The sequence below is a fragment of the Grammomys surdaster genome, unplaced genomic scaffold (assembly GCF_004785775.1).
Source record: "Grammomys surdaster isolate TR1022 unplaced genomic scaffold, NIH_TR_1.0 261, whole genome shotgun sequence".
Classification (NCBI taxonomy): Eukaryota; Metazoa; Chordata; class Mammalia; order Rodentia; family Muridae; genus Grammomys; species Grammomys surdaster.
Window position 1 is genome coordinate 2,975,063 of NW_021604702.1, and position 22,167 is coordinate 2,997,229.

At 38.2% G+C, this 22,167-nt stretch overlaps 1 protein-coding gene across 3 annotated transcripts in view; it reads right to left on the reverse strand.

Moving 5' to 3' along the window:
• Positions 1-22,167, reverse strand: part of Hace1 (HECT domain and ankyrin repeat containing E3 ubiquitin protein ligase 1) — a 106,201-nt gene that overhangs the window by 69,953 nt on the left and 14,081 nt on the right. For 2 of the 3 annotated variants that reach the window (XM_028775807.1, XM_028775809.1), the window contains one exon: positions 14,319-14,450. The exons of the other annotated variant lie outside the window; for it this stretch is intronic. In XM_028775807.1, coding sequence (XP_028631640.1) covers positions 14,319-14,450 — 132 coding nt within the window. The remainder of the gene's footprint in view (positions 1-14,318; positions 14,451-22,167) is intronic. 3 annotated transcript variants of the gene reach the window in all.

Here is a 22,167-nt window from a genome sequence, read left to right on the forward strand (position 1 = left end):
TCGCACATTTCTATAGTCTTCATCACCATGAAACAATCTATCCTGGAAAGAAATTTATGAATATATTTAATATGGTGAAGTCTTTTCAAATTTCCCAAGTCTTCATCATCATGAAAGAGAAACCCTATGAATGCATTCAATATGGGAAAGCCTTTGCACATTTCTACAGTCTTCATCATCATGATAGTAATCATACTGGAGAGAAAGTCTATGAGCGTAAACAACGTAGTAGAGCCTTTCTGGTATGGGGTCCTCTCAGATCCAACACAACTCAAACTCAGGTAATGGAAATGACAGGAGTTTATGGTAATAAAGCTGCTGCTGGTTCATGACCAGAGAGCATTCTTAGAACCTAATGTGTGACCCACAACACACTCCCCTCCCCACTGTGAGCCAGAATGTTATAGAGCTGCCATCCTACAATCAAAAACTCAGGCCCAGAATTGTTCCTGTCTGAAAGAACTGCAGGAACAAAAATGGAGAAGAGCCTGAGCAAAAGGAGGTCCAGTGACAGGCCCAAATTGGGATCCAACTCAGTGGGTGGCCCCAAGGTCTGACACTATTACTGATGCTATACAACAAGGGGCCTATCATGACTGACCTCCAAAAGGCCCTTCTCAAAGGTTTCTGGCTGTCTCAAATAGTTTGAGCTCAGAGGTGCTCTACGAAGAGACAGGTTGCTCAATAAGCAGAGAAAGAGGTAGATAGCAGAGGCTGCCTGCAAGCTATAATCAAAGAAAGAGAGAGAGAGACAGGAAATTTGTTTAACTGTTTTTAAGGATAAAAGAGATATAGTGGTAATTGTTTAAGTGTCTGTGAGCATATATGGAATAAAGTAATCCAGGCCTTTAATCTCAAATACAGGAAACAAAGGCATGAAGATATACTCTATCTCAATGAATAATAATAAGAATTAATCTCTACACAATGGAGAATGAATGGAAAAAATGCTTTAAAGAAAATTTAAAAAGTCTATGCCAGGGCAGGCCCTTGGGTTCTTTGACTGTGGGCAACACAGGAATGCTGGTATTGCTTGGCCAGGTATGGCAAATTAAGAGCCTGGAACTAGGCTTATATACAGTAAGTAGAAGGGAATTATTTAACTGAAGGTAAATAAATAGGAAAGAATGTTTGTTCAAGTCATACAAAGTGAAAGGGTGTGTGTGTGTGTGTGTGTGTGTGTGTGTGTGTGTGTGTACTGATATATTAATCTCCAGAGAAGGGAGAATTTAAGTATGCATGGATAAATAAATAAATTGAGTCTATTGATCTTAAAAGTGTAGGTCAAGAGCATGAGATAGGCAGAATAACCTTATCCCAGACTGATAGTATAAACTTAGGCCTTGATCTCATGTAAGAACAAAGCAGGAAATAGTGAAGGAACACTGTCTCAAAGGATAATAACAATATAACAATTGCTTAGATTGTTTTAACTATCAAAATGTGTGTCGTTATAAGTTTGGTGGTTATGATATTAAAAATCCTCTGGAAGAGAAGTCAAAATAGGGCAAGTCTGAAAAGAAAGAAGGCTGCTAATTGAATCAATCTATACTGTTGATGACTTTGGGTTACTGGAACATGATATTATGGGAGACAGGCTCTATATTTGTGCTAATAAAAGGAAGAAAAGGCTTTGGACCCCCTTCCAGAGTGATACAGATCATATCAAGTCCCCCTGAAGATCTTGGCTACAGAAAAAAAAAGTTTGAGAAAATCAAACAGGCAGGAAACATGATTTGCTGATTCTTCCACATGGGAACAGCCCTGTAACTAGCCTAGACATAAAAAGTCTGTAGCCAAAACTTCAGCTAAAATTAGACAATACGTATTTGTTGGTTATGGAGCACTTAAGATTCATCATATCATCCTTCATATGGCATGAATGAAGATTTATTACAATCAGTTATAGATCAAATTAACTCCTAAAAGGATAGTTGTTTTTCACCTGCTCAAACAAGGAGCAAAAATTAATCCTTAACAGATCTGTGCACCTTGCACAATCCATATGAATATCTTGCAGAATGTGCCCCTCTGACAAGATTCATTTGTAGGGATGCTGAGATGATTGACTGTTGTTCTAGCTACCTGCCTCCTGATGCCATTTCCAGAGACTTGCTTCCAGAACAGTTTCAGAAACTGCTGTTGACTCAAAATGGATTCTGTTCATCCAGTCTTTCAGACAGATCCCTGAACTTCAGTCACACCCTGAGTCATTTAAGCATGAAAGAACAAATGCTAAAGCTAGCTTTCTTAATTCTAACCAATTTTTCTAATCTTCCTACCCCTCCCCACCCCTTTAACAATTGCATTGCCCTAGTTCAGCAGGAAGACATTGTGGAAAAAAAACACTGTGTAACAATAAACTTACATTGGTAGGAATCTTTGTATGTGTTGCAAATTTGAAGTTAAAATATCTCGCATCTGTACAGAATTTATATATTGATACAGATTTGAGGTTTTCATTGGTATAAATCTATATATACTGGTACAAAATTTGGAATTAATATTGTTACTCTTAGATAGGCATTGTGCCTCTGCAACCTATTTAAAGACACAAGCCTCTGAACCAGCCCTTCTATAGCTGCCATTACAAACTGTTTAAAATCATTAAGTAATGCCAGATAGTAAACACATGTTTGTATTAGATTCTGATTTAATTATAATAAAATGTTTTCAATATTATTCAAATAGAAATAGCTAAGCATAGACAAGGTTTAGCAGTTCAGATATACTTTATATATAGTCTTCAGAAACATCAGAAATCCACAGAATCTAGCATTTGTAATATTTCATTATTATTAGAATTTTGACTAATAGACATGTCAGCTCCTGACAATACCCCCGTCATGGTTCAAAGAAGATATTGAGCATCGTAATCTCTATATGGAGTTGTTCCAATTTTAGCAAGATAGCCACTGGGCAAGAACTGCCCTAATTCATCTACAGACAAAAAAATACTGTCAAGGAAAGGACACAAGATGTAGAACAAATGACAGCTTACCTCTGCCAAGACAGAGTAAGCTAGAACTTCATAATATTTCTTTCTGCTTTACTTAAAGTCTGTCAGATGATTCTGGGCCAGAAGGCTGAAGACAGTTGCTCCAACATTTGAAGAATAGGAAACTGTACAGATAGTCAGATGTCTCTGCAATTTGTTTAAGTTTTGAAAGCTACATTTTTATGCTTCCTATAAATGAATTCTTTCTCGGATCTCTGACGTGGTTGAAGACTCGCTATAGTCTCATAAACTCAAAGTTGTTTAGCATTGAGGAAGATGATGTAGATTTGAAAGGATGGTTTTCAGATGGTAATGCAAATTAAAATAAAAAATGTAATTCAGGCATAGAATTGTAAACTCTTTAAGCTACGATAGATGCTAGAGTAATGTACCTAAACTGACAAAATTGATCGACTGGATGTTGCTAGTGTATATTATATCTTATAGCTTACATAACTGTTACAACTATATTCAATGTATATCTGAGAGAAAAGATTTTTTTAATGGATGAAACGGGTGAAATGTTGTGGACTGATTCTAATGTTCCTTGTGTTAAGTCAGTTCCCAGACTGCATGATAATCAGGCGTTTGAGATGCTGTGCGTTCCTATGCTCAGCTGATTCTAACTGATGTATTTGTGCTGCTGCTGTCAGGGAGTGGAGGGAACTAACCAATTACCATTACACCCAGTATTTGGCTATCAGTCATTTTTCAATAAATAAGAAAATAACCACATTGGAGAGAAACCCAACCAATGTAATTAATGTGATAAGGCCTTTTTAACAACACAATTATCCACAAATAAATAACACATACTGGACTGGAATACTATGAATAAGCAATTGGTAAATCATTTGCATGTAGCTATATTCTCAAATACCATGAGAAAAAGTCATACTGCAGAAGAACCCATATATGTAGTCAGTGTGGCAACATTTTGCACTTTAAGGTTCCTTTAAACAAGAGTAAAACATTCAATGTATAATCAATCTTAAATTCTTTGCCTGACAGTAGTCTTTGAAGATGTAAGGATCCACACTGAAGGGAATCTATGACTATAAAGGATTTAATAAATCTATAGCCAACACACAAGGTTATTTTACAGGAGAATAAAATGTGTCAACAATCTATTCAGGCTGTATGATGTGATGTTCCTCTACATTTTGTTTGAAATTGAATCATATTTCTCTTCAATTACTCAACCAGGTGTCAAACTTTATGGCTGTGTATTAATGCCTTTTCTGTTGCTGTGATAAAACCCAATGTGTAAAGCAACTTATAAAAAAATTTAATTTGACATACGGCTTTAGTGGTGCATAAGACATAAGATCACATGTGATATGGCAACAAAAGTGTTACAAGTTCCCTTCAGATGTTGTGATTTGTTACGTAGCCTGGCTTGGATGTCAGTCATTAGTCAAGGCTACATTTTACCTCTTGGTTCTCATATGTCAGCCTATTGAATACAAGTTATAGCATAGAAGATGCACCCCAATGTGTCCTGTTGTGTCAGCACATTTTAACAATGCTAATATTGAAATGTTTACTAGAAGAGAATATAACAATCATGAAATACTTCATGTGTATCCAAAACAGCATTTTCATGTATCTGTTAGAGATATCATTAAATTGTATAATCAGCAACTGAAAAAAAAAAAATCTATGGTATCTCCTATCCAATTTCCTTATATCTAAGCAAGCAGGACCAGGGAGAAGGCTCAGTGGGTAAAAGTGCTTGCTAGGAAAGCAAGAAGACATGAGTTCTATCCCCAATACTCACATAAAAGCAGGCATGGCAACACATGCAGGAACACATGCAGCTCACAATGATCTCTTAGTCCCAAGGCCAATGACATGTACCAGGCATGCATGTGACACATACACACAGATGCAGGCAAAATCCCATACAGAAAGAAAAGTTCATATGTAACTCAAACCTAACAATATAAAGGCTAAAGTATTAAAATATAATATATATAATAGTTAAAACTACATGATGATATAATAATATGAATAACCTTAACATGTACCCAGATACTGTGCTGATAAGCACCTATCAATTCATTTAATGTCTCCACTTCTGTAAGCAGGATATTGCATTCCAAAAGGGTCAAGTAATTCATACTCCAGCATATAATAAACAGATATTAAAAACCTAGGTCATGATCAAAATAAGGATCCTTTTCTCCTTAAACTAGAAATTCCAATTTTTATGAATTCATATTACTCCATAGTTTTATCTTCATAAACTATATTATATTAGAATACTGTATTGACTTTTAAATGTCAACCTGCCACAAGTTAGGAAGAAGTGGAAAGAGACTCTTCTGTGGAAATGTCTGTGATGGACAGACTGTATAACGGCTGCAGCAGGACTCACCCTGAACACTGAAGGCACCAGCTCATGGGCTGGGCCCTGGCTAGCTGGCAAGCTGCACTGGTCACTTCTCTCTGCCCCTGCTGATGAATACGGTGTGAGCAGATGGCTCTAGCTCCTGTTGCTATGGCCTCCCTGAGGCAATTGTGTAACCTAGACTTGTAAGCTGAATGAACCACTTGCTCCCTTCGGGTGCTTTTTGTCAGGATGTCTTATTAAAGGAGAACATACTGGTGCCCTAATCCTTACCTGAATCAACTAGCAGAAGCAGTCAACTAGTGCCTAAATAGTAGCCTGTTTGGTTTTTAAATAATGCCATTTTGAAAACCATTCCACTTTTTACAGTGCTTCTGTATTTTCAGTTATACTGTAGAGCTTTCAGGATAAAACTAATTTAACCACAGACTAAATATTTCTTTACTATTTTCAAGAAAGTGGTCAGATTATCTTTAAGGAAATCATAGCAACAAAGTATGAGCTACAGTACGAACTGTCAATGTCCCTGTCATATCCTCAGATATCCTGCAGACATTAAAATGTTCTCTCTTATGAACTTGTCATCTGCTTGCATGACTGAATAGACACTAGTAAAGCACACTTGATTAAGGCAGTGGCAACGGCTGACTCTAACATTTTCTTTTCCATCCAGTACTTTTTCCTGTTTTAACAAAATTATCCCAATTAAAATCCTCAGTACAGACTGGAAAAATGGCTCAGTGGGTAAGAGCATTTACTGCTCCTCCAGGTTCACATCACAGCACCCATACCAGGCAGTCCACAACCACAAGGTCCTCAATCTCCGCAACTAGTAAGGCATTTTAAGGTTTCACTTGTAGGTAAATGTTGCCTGCAGAATAGGGGAAAACTACTTGCTCTAATGTGAATAGAAACAATGTATAGCTAAGAATCTGAATATAAAAATATTCCTTTTGTAATTGCATTAAAGTGACTGAAAAGCGCACACCTTTAATCCCAGCACTGGGAGGGAGAGGCAGGTGGATTTCTGTGAGTTTAAGGCCAGCCTGGTCTACAGAGCAAGTTCTAGACTACAAATAGAAACCCAGGGGGGGTGGGGGAGAGGGAGGAGACAAGTCATCAACCACTGAATTTTCTAATTGCACGCTGATATCCTTTTATGAAAGCTCTAAAACAAGAAGGGAAATGACAGTTAAAACTCATTCAACTGTTGATTCCACATTGTCACAGAAAAAGCAGCAAGAAAGAGCAGGCAACTGCAGTCACAGCATTTCTGTAAGAGTCCAGGCACAGCTCCTAAGGGAACTAAAGAGTGCTCATGACAACAGAGGCAGCACACACAGCTCCCCATCACCTTCCAGTTCTAGCAGTTCCTGTGGAGCCCTGAAGGGAAGCCAGCCTTCCTCAAGCCCTTGCCACACCTTCAATACACAAGGCCAAGGCATTCCCAGATGATCCAAAGCAACAATAAAAAGGATCAATAGTAACACAGAAGGCCTACTTGCAACAATAGACTGATTTCTTGCTTTAAAAAAAAAAATAAAAAGACTCTCATGATATAGAAGTGAAACATCATGGAAAATAAAACCTACATAAAATTACACTGGAGTATTTGTTGTCAGCGCCTGTGTCAGTCTTTCCAACACAAGTTTCAAGATAGTATGCAGCCTTAGAAATACTAAAAATTAACAAATGCTTCCAACTATGTAAAGATGCTAGTATGCAGATAATGTATGAAACTCAGGTGGGATAACACATTCTCTGAGCATTACAATTATGTATTAATTAATTAATTATGTAATTAACTAATCAATACATCAAGGGTCTTGAGGCAATGAAATTTAAAGATTTTCAGTCATACCAATAAGGCAAAACATAATTAATAAGAATAATTTCTGATTCAATTTTTTGAAGTCCTAAGTATTCTGCTAAGTATTAAAGTGACTGAAAAGCGCACACCTTTAATCCCAGCACTGGGAGGGAGAGGCAGGTGGAACTGTAAGACTTTTAAGCAGACAAATGAGTCAGATACAATTATTTGTAGAACTAGAGCTACCAATATAAACACACTCCACTTAAAGATTCACAGGGAAAAGATGACAAGTACTCACATGCAGTGGAAACAGTGGACAAATGCCACTCACTCAAGCTCCATCTTACAGTCAAGCTCTCACTTAGAGCACACTCACTGAATTTAGGGAATCATGAAATATTTAGCAACGATAAAAGGTTTCTGAATGTGCACGGACTGAGGACTAATTCGAAACCAACAGTGCAGTGGATGGGAGTGCTCCCAGAAGCACTGGCACCATACACCTTGGCGGCCTTGGTCTTGACCACATGCCACACACTGCATGGGCCCTCACACCCAACACAGCAACTCTGGCTCAGATTCAACACAACTCTGTTATAAACTACTGAAGTGTTTTTATTGAACATACAAAATTTTCTACTCTTTAGAAACAATAGTTTCATTATGAAAAACAAAGGTTTAATAATTTAATATTATCTTATAACCATTCCTTGGCATGTCAGTATCAAGTTAGTGATTTTGGAATACACTGCTTTTAAAATTTGTTTTTGAGTTGCTTAATATATATATATATATATATATATATATATATATATATATACACACACATATATATGAATGAATGAATGAATGAGCTAGAGAGATGGCTCTGTGACTGAGATTACTACCTGCTCTTTCAGAGGTCCCAAGTAGCAGTTTACACTTGTCTATAAACAGGAAATCTGGCACTCTCTTCTGACTTCTCAGGGACTAGGCACACATAAGTACACAAACATGCATGCAGGCAAAACACCCACACATATAAAAATTAAAATTAAAAAAAGGAATCTCTTTTTAGAGGTTTAATTTTTTAAAAGAAAAAGTTAAATTAATTTTGATTTGGAATAACTTCTGAAGTAGCCCAAAACATACTTCTGCCATGTGTACTATATATTTATGCAAAGCAGTAGTCTCAACATTGGTTATAACAAAAAATATTGATCAACTCTGAAAAACTGTTGAAGATGCTCTCTATCCTGTAGTATTAAATATCCAGCCAACTATTAATAAAAGAAACTCATCTTAGTAATATAAAAATGTCTTTATCTTTAATAGACAATAAAATTATATTTATATAAATGAATTGTTTTTAAATTCTATTTACAATATATTATCAAAAAATTTTATTTCTATATCTATTTTATGTATTTTATATACCAGAGGTTATATAAAACTTTCTCAGGCTTTTGAAAAGAAGCTGTAAACAGAATTTTAAAAACCCTGCTAGGCACTAGAGAGATGGCTCAGGGAATAAAGTTATTGCCAAGAAAATAAAAGGAATGGAGTTGTAATCCCCTAAACCCCAAACGATGTGCATAGCAGCTACTTGACTCCCAGCAATAAGCAGTTAGACATAGGAACCCCAAGGCAAAGATGGCCAGCTAGACAAGCTAGACTGGCATCATTGGCAGGTCCAAATTCAACAAAAGACCCTGCCTCATAAATAGAATGGGAGACTGATCAAGGAAGATTACCTAACCCCAACTTCAGGCACACAAACATACCTACAAACACACACCCTCAAAAAAAAAAAAAAAATGAGGCCACAGTATAAACTATTTTAAATATCAGAGATACAAGAAAGAAAGGACACAATGCCATCTTTTGAGACAGGGTCTCACTATGCAACCCAGACTGGCCTCAAACTCCAGATCCTCCTGCCCCTGCATCCTGCACACTGGAAGTAAAGCTGTGTGTCAGCATGCCCAGCTAAAACCCGTTTCATGAGTTTACATTATACCAATGAAAGAGAGACCAAGAGATAAAACAAATAACACGTAGCCTGCTAAGTGCTCATCAGGTTTACCCAGACAATAAAGCAAAATTCTCTTTCATTCATCTTACAGTGCCTTGCCTTGAACTCCTACATGCAAGCACCTTCACGAAAACTGTCTGTATTGAGCTATAAGCCATAAAAGGTCCAAAACATGTAGCTGCAATTTGCAATGATGATCGTAATTTCTCATTTTCAAACTACACAGCTTCTTGTTTACTTGTTTAAAAAAATAAGTCCAGAGCCAGGTGGTATCGGCACATGTCTTTAGTCCCAGCACTTGGGAGGCAAAGGGAAATGGATCTCTGAGTTAGAGGTCTGAGATCGTTCGAGGTCAGCCTGATTTACAGTAAGCTCCAGGACAGCCAGGGATACATAGAGAAACTCTGTCTCAAAAAAAATAAAATAAAATAAAAATAAAAAACGCAAAAAAAAAAAGTTCAGCAGCTCACAATAAAATATAAACATGTAAAAACATATCAACATAAATATCTAATGATTACCTATGTTTTTAAAATATAAAATTTTTAATTTATTCTTGAATTTCATGAATGGATACAATGAATTCTGATCATAATAATTCCGATTCTTACCCTCCATAATCTCCTCCAACATCACATCCTCTTTTTATCTTTTTCTTTTTTAAATATAACCAATGAGTCTAACTAGTTCTAGTCATATGTACACTGGTAAAAGAGTACCCATACATTTTAAAGTTAACTTAACAAATGTAACTTTAAAAACCGTACTAAACTGAAGTCATTTTTGTGTGTCAAACTTACCACAGCAAACTAAGCTCTTTAAACAGTTGGGAGATTCAGGGACAGAAAGATGGCTCAGTGGATAAAGTACTGGACGTGCAGCCTGACAATCTAAGTTCAAGTCCTAGAACCCATGTAAAGGTTCTCATGCACACGCACACACACACACATACACACATACATACCAGTGTTGTCTTTAAAATTAAAATTTTGCTGGGTGAATGATGCACACATGTATCACAGAAATCAGGAGTTCAAGGCCAACCCAGACCACAAAGTGATTTCCAAGACAGTGAGGCAGACATAGTGAGACCCAGTTAAAAGTAGGAAAGAAAAACCAAGTCCACTAGCACTCCCGAGTTAGACCAAACATAGGTCTCCTCTCTTTATAGAATGAGAGGCTGCTCAGGACAGACTTAGATGGGGGAAAGCATAGAAAGGGTTTCCACATGGTAAAAGATCCTTAAAAACAAACAAAGAAACAAAACAAAAACAACAAATTTTAACAGATTTTATAACCTTCCAGTACCCCTGCACTTCCAGTACCCCTGCACTTCCATGCAATCTCATCACTGAATTGAAGGTGGTAATGAGATCTGTACCCAATATACTGCCAAAGTACAAGTCACAGAAATCCCAACAGCTCTGCTTGATCACTGTCACCTCTCAAAGGAACACTGACTAAATTGTGAAAACAGTGAAGCTGTGTACAAACACCACAGCTGTGATATTAACATTTACAAAAATCGAATAAAACAACCTTGGAAGCATCCTCCTGTTTTTTAGTTTTCAAGACAACAGTTTCTCTGTGTAGCCCTGGCAGTCCTGGAACTCACACTGCAGACCTGGCTGGCCCTGAACTCAAGAGATCTGACTGCTGTTAAGGCCTCTTAAGTGTTGCATGTCTAGCTAGCCATCTTACGCTGTTAATACTATTACTAGGGAACTTTCTCATGACTGGATTGATTGCATATTCTGTTAAGTTCTGTGCTTTGATGCTCTTGGAAACCTACCACAAGAGGTCAGTTAGAACTGCTTTGTATAGTTAACCACAATAAGCCTGGACCCGAACTAACCACCCAGCAGCACTTCCCATGTCTGCATATGAGCTTTTAATGTGCTTTTATAAGCTGGTCCTAGGATAGACCCCAACTTAAGAAAAACACCTGCACCAATATAAGAAGCCACTTGGAATAAGACTTCCATTTTGAGTAGAGGTGAAGTAAAGTTTTAAGTTCCCAAGGCCTCCCTGGGAATTGACTTCCTACATGGCAAAAAGGTTATAAACCTGGGTAACTGACATCCTGGTTGGCAAGTTAAGACATGAACGTTAGACAAGACATGAATGTTACACAAGGCAAGTGCCTTGCCACAGCAATACTCCATCCAATGTGAACAGGATAAATGTACCACAAAACCATGTTCATAAGGAAGTTTCTATTCCTAAATCCTGAGTGGTGGACTAACTTGGCACAGATGTTTGTCAATTTCAGGCTTTAAAGCTCTGCAGGATTTTGACTCATGGTCACAGTCTGGTCTGTGGCCCTGATCAGTCAGTCCTGGGGGGAATGCTAAATAAACTATCCCTGTCTAAAATCAGTATATGTGTGGTTTGTGGGGTGACTCCTGGACCCCAACAATTGCCTCTGCCTCCCAAGTGTTGGGATTAAAGGTGTGAGCCACCACCACACAGCAGAAACATCCGTTTTTATTAAATAGTTCTAGTGACGAATTGCAGCAAACAAGAGTAACTTATAAGCCAGCTCCACGCTGAGTGATGACTTACATAGCTTCCTTACAAGCCTAACCTCTTACACCTCTGGACTGTTTGACCCGTTATGTGATAGCCAACAAAAATCATTATTATTCAGTGGTGTTAGAAAAACAAGGATCACAGGGCGGTGGTGGCGCATGTCTTTAATCCCAGCACTTGGGAGGCAGAGGCAGGCGGATTTCTGAGTTCGAGGCCAGCCTGGTCTACAGAGTGAGTTCCAAGACAGCCAGGGCTGCTACACAGAGAAACCCTGTCTCAAAAAAAAAAAAAGAAAAAAAGAAAAACAAGGATCAGGAGGAATTTTTATCTTCTGGTCACATTTTCCAGAAGCACTGGAATAAAATCACTCTGAACATAAAAATATATGCTGAAACATCTGTCTGCTTACCTATATGCCCCAAGGTACAACTGTATTAATGTTTTACATGTGTGTAGGTAACTCTAGAGGAAAAGCTTGAAGTCAGCTTAAGATACCAAGAGAACCAGTAGTACATAAATGGCCATTACTCCTAGCAGGTCTGTAAGTGCATCCGTACAACAGCAGAATCACATAACTGTCTTCACGTTTCAGGAATATAAATCTATCCAAACAAGTGTTCAACTGAAGTTTTATAATGCTTGGGAAGCATCACATATTAGGTTATATGAATTTAGGGATTAAAATTTACTCTTTTAAAAGTAGAATTTATTTTGAAGTAAGTTATAGTTTGGAGTTTGACCCTCTATGTAACCTAACATGTACACTGAGACTGCCACTCACGAGATCTCGGAATCCAAGTTTATCCAAGCTATCATTTATGGCCCTTCTGCACATTTATAATCTTAAAGATAACAAGAAAAAACATGTTACCAAAAAGTAATTTCTGTTCTTGGCCAAAAATACCTCAGTGAATTGTGTTTGTGTGTGGACAAGAGTCTCACTATCAATTCCTAACAAAAGAACAAACAACAAAAGCAACCAACACAATGCCTTGTCTCCAAGCACTTTCTTCTACCAGATAGAGACATGTCAATAGCACTAGTAGAACAGCTACTTAGGCAACCATAATAAAGTAGACCCAATTTTTTTTTTTTTGCCTCGTTTGGAGCTAAGAACCAAATCCAAGGCTTTGTGCCTGTCCTCTGAGCCAACTCCTCAACCCCAGCCCAAATTCTTAATCATGAAAAGAAAGAACTTATTTTCCAATTCTTTTATCTTTTAGAAAAGTAGTATGAATCTGAAAAAGTATTTCTTGTCAAAGAGGCAAGAATATATATTTATTTGTAAATTCCATAGTGAGTCCCTGTATCAAAAAATAAAATAAATAAAAGTATGCACCTATAAGCAGATGGACAAATAGACACCTTTTTGTTACTCGTAATGACTTTGGTTTTCAGCTAATTTTGGTATTGTTATGGTTAGTTAGCAAATAAAGAGATTATATTCTGTCATCAAGGTTAAGAAAAACCACCATAAACAGAAAAGGAAATACAGTAAATCAGAAAGTCAATCTAAAACCTTACGCTCTCCGTCTGTATACAAGGTAGCAGTCTCCCAATAAAAAGGCTGTCACCAGTTAACTGTCTACATGACAGTGACAGGTACATAACATCACAGGACAAATACGGGCTTACAGAAATCTAACAAAGTACTGACAACTTTGGTTCCTTTAAAAACCCAGTAATGTTGTACAAAATGATTTAGTTTTAATCTCAAGTGTGGGATAAAAGGCTGCTTGTCACAGCAGGTGAACATGACTTGGCTCATGCACTAGGTCACTAGCAGGGATGTGATTTTTGCCAGCTGCGGATAGTTAAATTCTGGGGACTCTAGAGAGAGTATAAATGAGAGAACCCCGAGAGGACCTATGAAGGTTGATGCCCTGCAGCTCCTGGTTGCTACTGTTACAGTTTGACAGAGGAAGTGGAGATATCCTGAAGACAGAGACTGGACTTGCCCCAAGGAACCTAACTCTCTTAATCAGCAGGAAGTAGTCTATTTTGTTGGCTGACAGAAATCTAAGACCCCTTTTCCCTCTAACCTTCTTTCTCTCCTACCTAGTGTTGTGGGGCTGGGATTAGGGTGGAATAAGGGTTGGAAGGGAGGCAGAAGAATAAGAACCCAAATAAACAGCAAAACAAATGTGCCAACAGAAAGCTATTTCCATCATGTGGAGAAAACAGAACTATGATAATCCAACTGAAAGTATTAAAAAGCAGTATCAATATTCACCTTACACACTAATTATATAATTGATAATTAATAATAAAAAATGTTTTGGTACTTGTTAAAACTGAGATTAAACATAATTGCTTAAAACACATGTAAAGACACACTAATTTAAAAAAATTTAGTAATCAGCTATTTAAACTAGAATCAGAAATAACATCAAAATTATAACTATTTTGAACAAAGGCAAAAGCACTATTTACTATTCCTCTGCCCAGATAGAATGTTAATCAGAAGTCCATACAAGATAGAAAATAGTATTTTGCTATAATGCAGCCATGTTCCCAAATATGCAAAATGAACACACTCTCATGAATTCAAACATTTTTAAAACAGCACATGCACTCCCTCCCTTAACACCTTCATGAAGGGATTTACCGTTTTGTGCCCGTTCTGGCAGGCTACGTGTAACGCTGTCTGCCCCATCGCATCCTCCACATCCACATCCGTGACGTGCTGCACGAGGTCGTGGAGCAGCTCTGTCCTCCCGTTCACAGCCAGCCAGTGTATCTGCAAAGCCATTTGTTTGTTAGCATTTGTGCAAGGCAGTTTCACTGAACGTTAGTATAGGAAGAGTGCTATTTCTCTACTGAGCACAACATTCAAACTAAAGATACTGTAGTAGCTTTTCCTTGCTTTTAAGTGAGAAAAATACATGCACCAATACGTTGGCTATACCACCATATATTATAAAAACTGAAGGACTCGATACAGTAAGTATCCTAGGCTAGGTCACCAGATACTCTGCTTCTTAGATGGCACTGGCCTCTAACAGCTTATTGCTAGAGAAAATAGGTTAGTATTCTTAGTTCCCCAGAAGCAAATGCATACATAAATAAAACAACACAGTTCTTGGAGCTATAAATAGCAAATATATCCTACATGAATAATAAAACATGTAACAATTTTTAAAAGAAACACAAAAACCTATACCACTAAAAGATAATATTAGAAATTTCCAACTAGGAACAAACGAGGAAGCTGAGCAGAACAAACCTGTAATCCTAGCACCTGGTAAGTAGGAACAGGCAGATTTAAGGCCAACCTTAGCTGCACAGTACACCTGAGTCTAGCCTAAATGACAAGAATCCCAATGTCAGAAACACACCTTACATCTCAGCACTGGAATAGCAGAGGCAGTCTAATAACTGGTCTACAAAACAAGTTTCAAGACAGCCAAAGCTATACAGAGAAAACATGTCTCAAAATGCTTCTCTGTTGCTGTAATAAAATACCTACCTAAAATAACCTGAAATGGACAGGGTTTATTTGCAGTTCTATATCACAGTCCATCACTAAAGGAAGTCAGGACACATACCCAGGCAGAAACCTGGAGGTAGGAACTCAAGCACAGACCATGGAAGAATATTGCTTACTGCTTCCCCTGGCTTGCTCACCTACATTGTATATACAGCCCAGAACTACCTAGCCAGGAATGGTACCATCATGTCAACCATACACAAAGAAATATAGACAGCAGAGTACAGTGAGAAGCAGTAGAGGTATTCCTCACGGAGGAGCACACCAAGACAGGTAGTCCTGCAAGTGTGTGACATTTGGGACTTTTCAGAGGATATATAAATGCTAGAACCCCGAGAGTCAGGGCTGGATGGTCAGTTGATGGTTGGATGCTCTTGGTTATAGTTTGTCAGCAAAGAGACAAAAAGAAGCTATCCTGATGGCAAACATCAAACTTGTCCCATGGAACTGAATGATGCTAGTTAGCAGGAAGCAGTCTAAGGATATTGTTACCCCCTTTCCCATCTCTGACTTTATTCATGGGTTTCTTTGTCTCTCGCACCCCCTCTATCCTTCTTTCTCTCCCCATGAGGAGGTTAAAGGAGAAAAGAAGAGTTGGGATTAAGATGTAAGAAAAAAGAACTCACAAAGTAGTCAAAAGTCTGAGACTTTTACTGAGAGACTGTCTCAAAAATAAATAAAAAGGCAGATAAATGGATGAATAACCATTGTGTGATTAATCTTGTGTGCCTGGTCCTTTAAAAGATTCCCCAGTTGCTCACCAACTAGTCCTTTAAGAATCCTTAGCTGGGGTGGTGGTGGCGCACACCTTTAATCCCAGCACTTGGGAGGCAGAGGCAGGCGGATTTCTTGAGTTTGAGGCCAGCCTGGTCTACAGAGTGAGTTTCAGGACAGCCAGGGCTGCTACACTCTGTCTCGAAAAACAAACAACAACAACAAAAAGAAAATCCTTAGCTGATAGAACTGCTTGACCCTATGACCTTCGGTGTTGGTTGCCTCTTGGATTACTGGGAACAGCATTTTTTAAGCCAGCTGAGGTGGTCTAGTGATAAGAGAAATCAGCTAGAAGTGAATTAGGCTAATAGCATGAGAAGTCAGTCAGTGCAGAAGACATTGTTCAGAGACAGCTGAACCAGGAGAAGCCAAGCTGAGCAGATAGGTTAGAACAGTTCTTATAGTTTGGAGAGGTTAGTTCTGGGAAAAATGGGAGAAGGGACTGTTTGAGCAGACTGTTGGGGGACTGAGGGAGAAATGGCTCAGGGAAACATCTGAAGGGGCTGAGCTGGAAACTGGGAGGAACAGTTGAGAAAGAAATTACATTCGGGGATCTTTGTATGTCTACCTTCTATCTTCTATCCTTCTTTCTCTCCTGTCTGTTAGGAAGTAAATCTTAGGGGATAAAGGGTAGGAAAAAGAGGAACCCGCAAAGTCACAAAGACCAGCTAGTGATAACAAACAGCATCAAATTAATAAGACGTCATAAAAATAAAATAAAATTTGAGATTTGAAAAGAAAATTATCTATACTTACAGATTACATTATTTATGTAGGAAATGTCACTGAATTCATAAGAAAAAACTATTAAGAGTTCGGGAAGGTTTAGATATAATAACAGACACACACACACAATATTTGCAGAAATCAAGGGAAGAGTGAAAATATTTGCTGTGACAGCTCAAGATCATGAGTTTGGTCCACAAAAAGACAAATGTGGCAGTACACATTTATAATTCTAGCACTCCTAGGAAAAAATGGGAGGCAGAGACAACAAATCTGGAGGCTCACAGGCAAGCTACCTTGGCGCATGCTCCAAAGCAGGAGAAACAAGAAAGGCACAGCCTCAAAAGGTACAGGGCAGAAACCAAGTCCCAAAAACTGTTCTCTGACATACATGCCATGGTACATGTGTGTGCCTATACTCCCACACATATAATTCAGATATATGTGTGCATGCACACACAAAAATATTTTTTATAATTTTTGCACAAATTCAAAGTAAAAAATAAACAAACAAACCAGTAGCACTTAGAACTGCCCTGATGAAAATGAAAGACAAGAAATGCTATGTGCTTAACAGAGTACGAAAAGTCCCTTGCTAAGCAGTATGAAATGCTAATGAGAAAAATCAAAGACCTACATGAGTGAGCACAAGAATTCCAATCAATATCCCAGCAAGTACTTCTCCAGGCACAAACCAGAATAACTAACGCAGTCTTCATAAAGAAAACATAAGATGGGGGGAATTAATCTTCTGATATCAAGACGTACTACATACCTACTACAATAATCAAACCTGAGTGATAAGAAGCACAGGGAAACAACAGAACAAATAAGAAGCCTAGAAGAACATCAACAGAATGAATAAAAAGCCCAGAAGAAGTCAACTCAAACATGCCCAGCTCGTTTCTAGAAGAGGATCACACAAACATATCCAGCTCATTTTTTGAGGAAGATGCAAAACTAAGTTCATGAAGGAATAGATACATATATTTTGTTTGTTTAAGACAAGGTTCCTCTCTGTAGACCTGACTGTCCTGGAACTCTGTAGACCAGGCTGGCCTTGAACTCAGACATCCACTCACCTCTGCCTCCTGAGTGCTAGGATTAAAGGCATGTGCCACCACCTCTAGCTACAAATATATATATCGATTACAGACAGATTATAACCTTTCAACAAATGATTCTAGTAGAACTGAACATTCACTCACAGGCAAAAATAGTGAGCAGCAAACTAAGTATCACAACTCATAAAAATACTAAATGAAACTGGAAATGTAAAAAATTAAAACTATTAATACTTTCAGAGAGAACAAAAAAAAAACTTTCAATACCTAGGGCTAGGCAGCAAGTTCCTAAAAAGAAAAATATGCTGTATAAATTGGAAAACATGTCAAAATTAAGACTTTTTACTCTTCATATCATCCTGGTAGCCCAGCCTCATGTCACACACCTGTCATCTCAGCACCTGGGAGGTTGAAGCAGGAATATTTTGAGTTTTGGAGCAGCCTAAACTACATAATGAGACTGTCTCTAAAAGACGACCCTATTAAGTATTTGGAAAGACAAACCAAAGATTTGGAGAAAATACTTGCAAATGAAGTATATAATAAAGCACTACTCTCAGGGCTGGAGAGATGGCTCAGACTTAAGAGCACTTGATGCTCTTCCAGAGGTCCCAGGTTTGATTCCCAGCACCTACATGGCAGCTCACAACTGTCTCTAACTTCAGGTCCTAAGGATTCAGTGCCCTCTTCTGACCTCAGTGGGACTTGATTGTACATGGTATTCATGCATATAAGCAAGCAAAAGACCCATACATATAAAATAATAAAAATAAAATAAATAAACCAATAAAGCATTCTTTAACATTGATAGTTTAAAAATTAGTAACTGGACAAAGAATACTGTGGTTGTTTGAATGTAATTAACATCACTGTAATTCCCATAGGCCCACAGAGAGTGGCACTATTACAGGGTGTGGTCTTGTAGGAGTAGTGTGACCTTGCTGGAGAAGTGTGTCACTGTGGGGTTTGGCTTTGAGGTCTCATATGCTCAAGCTATGCTTAGTGTGGCATAGTCTCCTGCTGCTTGTGGATCAAGATGTAGAAGTCTCAGTTCCTGCGTCTCTAGCACCATGTCCGCCTGCACATGGCCACATCCTGCTATGATTATGGATTAACATCTGGAACTATAAGCCAGCCCCAATTAAATGGTTTCCTTATAAGAGCTGCCATGGTCACAGTGTCTCTTCACAGAAAGAAAAACCCAACTAAGTCACATATGAACTGGCATTTCATTTCACATGGTGGCACATTGCTTTAGTCCTAGAACTCAAGAGGAAGAGGCAGGTGGATCTCAAAGTTCAAGTCCAAACTGGTTTGCAGAGAATTCCAGGACAGCCAGGACCACACAGAGAAACCCTATCTTACAAATACCAAGAAGGGGCAAGTGTAAAGTCCACAGGAAATACGCTTATGAAAAGATACTCAATGCAGGCAATGACATGACCTCTACAGGCAATGGTTAGGTAGTATGCTTTAAAAGCAAGCACAAAACACAGCAACTGCATTCCCAAGTATTTATTATCCTAAGGAGACAAAATGCATACCTTACCATATATGTTTATATTAGCTCTATTCATAACAGCTCAAAACTCAGAGGACTCAAATGTCTTAACAGGTGAGAAGGCTGAAGGGCACATACGTACCATGAGATTCCATCCACCATTATAAAGGAAAAAACTCTTGATATACACAACCCAGATGAATCTCCAGGGAACAAGCACAGAAGAAGCCAGGTATGAAGACTGCAGTATAGTAGAATCTGTCTAATTAACATCCTTGAAATGACAGAATTTAGAAATGGAGAGAATGGCTGCCAAAGGTGGAGTGTGGCCCATGAAGGCGATGGCAAGAGCTTTTTGTAGTACTGGAAATCTGCAAACTATGACCGTGGTGGTAACCACATAAACACACAGGTTATTGATAGTGCACAGAATTTAATTCCTACCAACAGGCGTGTAAATAAAACTGGAGAAATCCCACAGAGATGAACTGTATCCACAGCCTGGTTGCAGGATCATACTATAGTTTTATAAAATGCTTACGAAAACTTGGAAAATGTGCAAAGGATTTCTGCATATTACCTACTGCAAGTCTATAGTCTACAATTACCTCAGGATTTCATAGGTAATTATTAGATATGAATCATACTCAATTAAAACTAGATTTTGAAAAGTTAACTAAAATGACAATGACTATATTAGACAGACATGAGAACTGTTCTTATACATGAAGAAACAAGTGGAAAGACAGTAAAAAAAGGAATAGATTCAGTTCCAAAATGTAATGTGGTCACATCTAAAACCAGAAAGATTGCTACCATGTAATATTCAATTACAGAGGCATTTAACTATTAAAAAAAAAAAAAACCTAAAAGGCATTTCCTAAGAAGACCAGACGCTTGAAGTGGGGAACTTAAGGGGAAGAAGGCCAAGAGCCCACACAGAGGTCTTGCAAAATCACTAATTTTTTTTAAAATAAAAGATGTTAAAATATTTTCTACTCTATCTCCCTTGAAGCTCAGGAATGAAGATAAGTTGCCAGATACAAAACTATGCAATTAAAATATGACCACAATTGAACTGGCTGGTTTTATGTGTCAACTTGACACAGCTGGAGTTATCACAGAGATTGGAGCTTCAGTTGAGGAAATGCCTCCATGAGATCCAGCGGTAAGACATTTTCTCAATTAGTGATCAAGGGTGGGAGGGGCCCATTGTGGGTGGTGCCATCCCTGGGCTGGTAGTCTTGGGTTCTATAAGAAAGCAAGCTGAGCAAGGCAGAGGAAGCAAGTCAGTAACACCTCTTCATGGCCTCTGCAGCAGCTCCTGCTTCCTGTCCTGTGTGAGTTCCAGTCCTGACTTCCTTTGGTAATAAACAGCAATGCGGAAGTGTAAGCTGAATAAACCCTTTCTTCCCCAACTTGCTTCTTGGTCATGATGTCTGTGCAATAGAAACCCTGACTAAGACAGCAGTGAACATGTTATTCTGCCTCAACTTGCTGTACTAAAGAAAGATCTGTGTCTATTCTAAGGTTTTATAACTCTTGTACATCCCAAATCTCTATGCATTCTGTACTCTGAATGCAAGATTACCTTACAGAGTAGATGCTATCATACTACTAATATATACAGACTCTGGACTGACACAGGACTTACAGATACCGTATAATAATCATGATTGAGCCTATCCTATACTAAGCCACTAACAGAACATTTGAAAACTCAGGGAAATGTTCTTTATGCCCCATATGCAAAATAAATGGCATGGTGAGACACACTTGCAATCTCAGCACTCAGGAGTTGAGGCAAGGAAACTGTCATGGGTTCAATGCTAGCCTGGACTATACAAAATCTTATTTCAAAATTCAAAAGAAATTTTAATTAAAAATGTCTTGAAAACCAGTTTGAGAAGTAGGTATTCAATATTCTTCTTTATTCACAAAAATAAAAGATTCAAAATCTACAAATGTCAGGCAAAGGTACACACTTTTAACCCAGCACTTGAGAAACAAAGGCAAGCAGATCTCTGAGTTCAAGGCCAGCAAAGTCTTATACAGAAAGTCCTAGATAAGGTAAGGCTATATAATGAGATGGTTATCTATGAAAAAACAAAAAGAATCTGCAAGTGTTGCCATAGGAAGGTTAAGTTAACAAATTCCATCTGCTCTGCTTGTTCTTAACACCTTCTGCTAGGTCTTCAAAACAGCTGCTCGGTGATCAATCACTCTATTTCATCTACTTATTCAATTAAAATCTTGAGATTTTCTTTAACAATCCCTTCAGCAGTACCCAATACCACTTCCCAATATGGAAATCAAAAGTGTATTGACTTTGTTTTGCATGGAAAGTGGTAGGAGCAAAATGGATTTTAAAACTACTAGTTTGAATACAATAAAGCAACCGTGACAGGAAAAGATGTTAATAGTGGTTATCTGAGTACAGGGAATAGTGAGTTCTCACTCCCTTTGTTACCTTTGACCCTTTCTACAGAGGCATACAATTTCCCTGCAATAGACAGAACAACAGTTCTTTAAAAGAAAGAAAACTAACTCTTGTATGAAACACTGTTTCCCTTTAGTTTATATTTGGTTTCTTGAGACAGGTTTCTCTATGCACTCCTAGCTATCCTGGAACTCACTATGTAGACCAGGCTGCCCCTTCCCCCAGCCCCGCCTCCACCACCACCACCCCCCCCCCACCCCCCGTCCCTGTGTACTTGGATTAAAGGCACATGCCACCACCCCCAGCCCAGCTGGTAATACACTTCAACAGGAAAACTCCCTTGAAAGTCACTGACAAAATCAAGAAGAATAAGGCTTCAAACTAAATGAAAATGATGAACCTAAAGAAGAGCTGAGGTGAGCATGGGCGTGGCTTTTCTTAGTAAACTTGCTGAGCACCTCA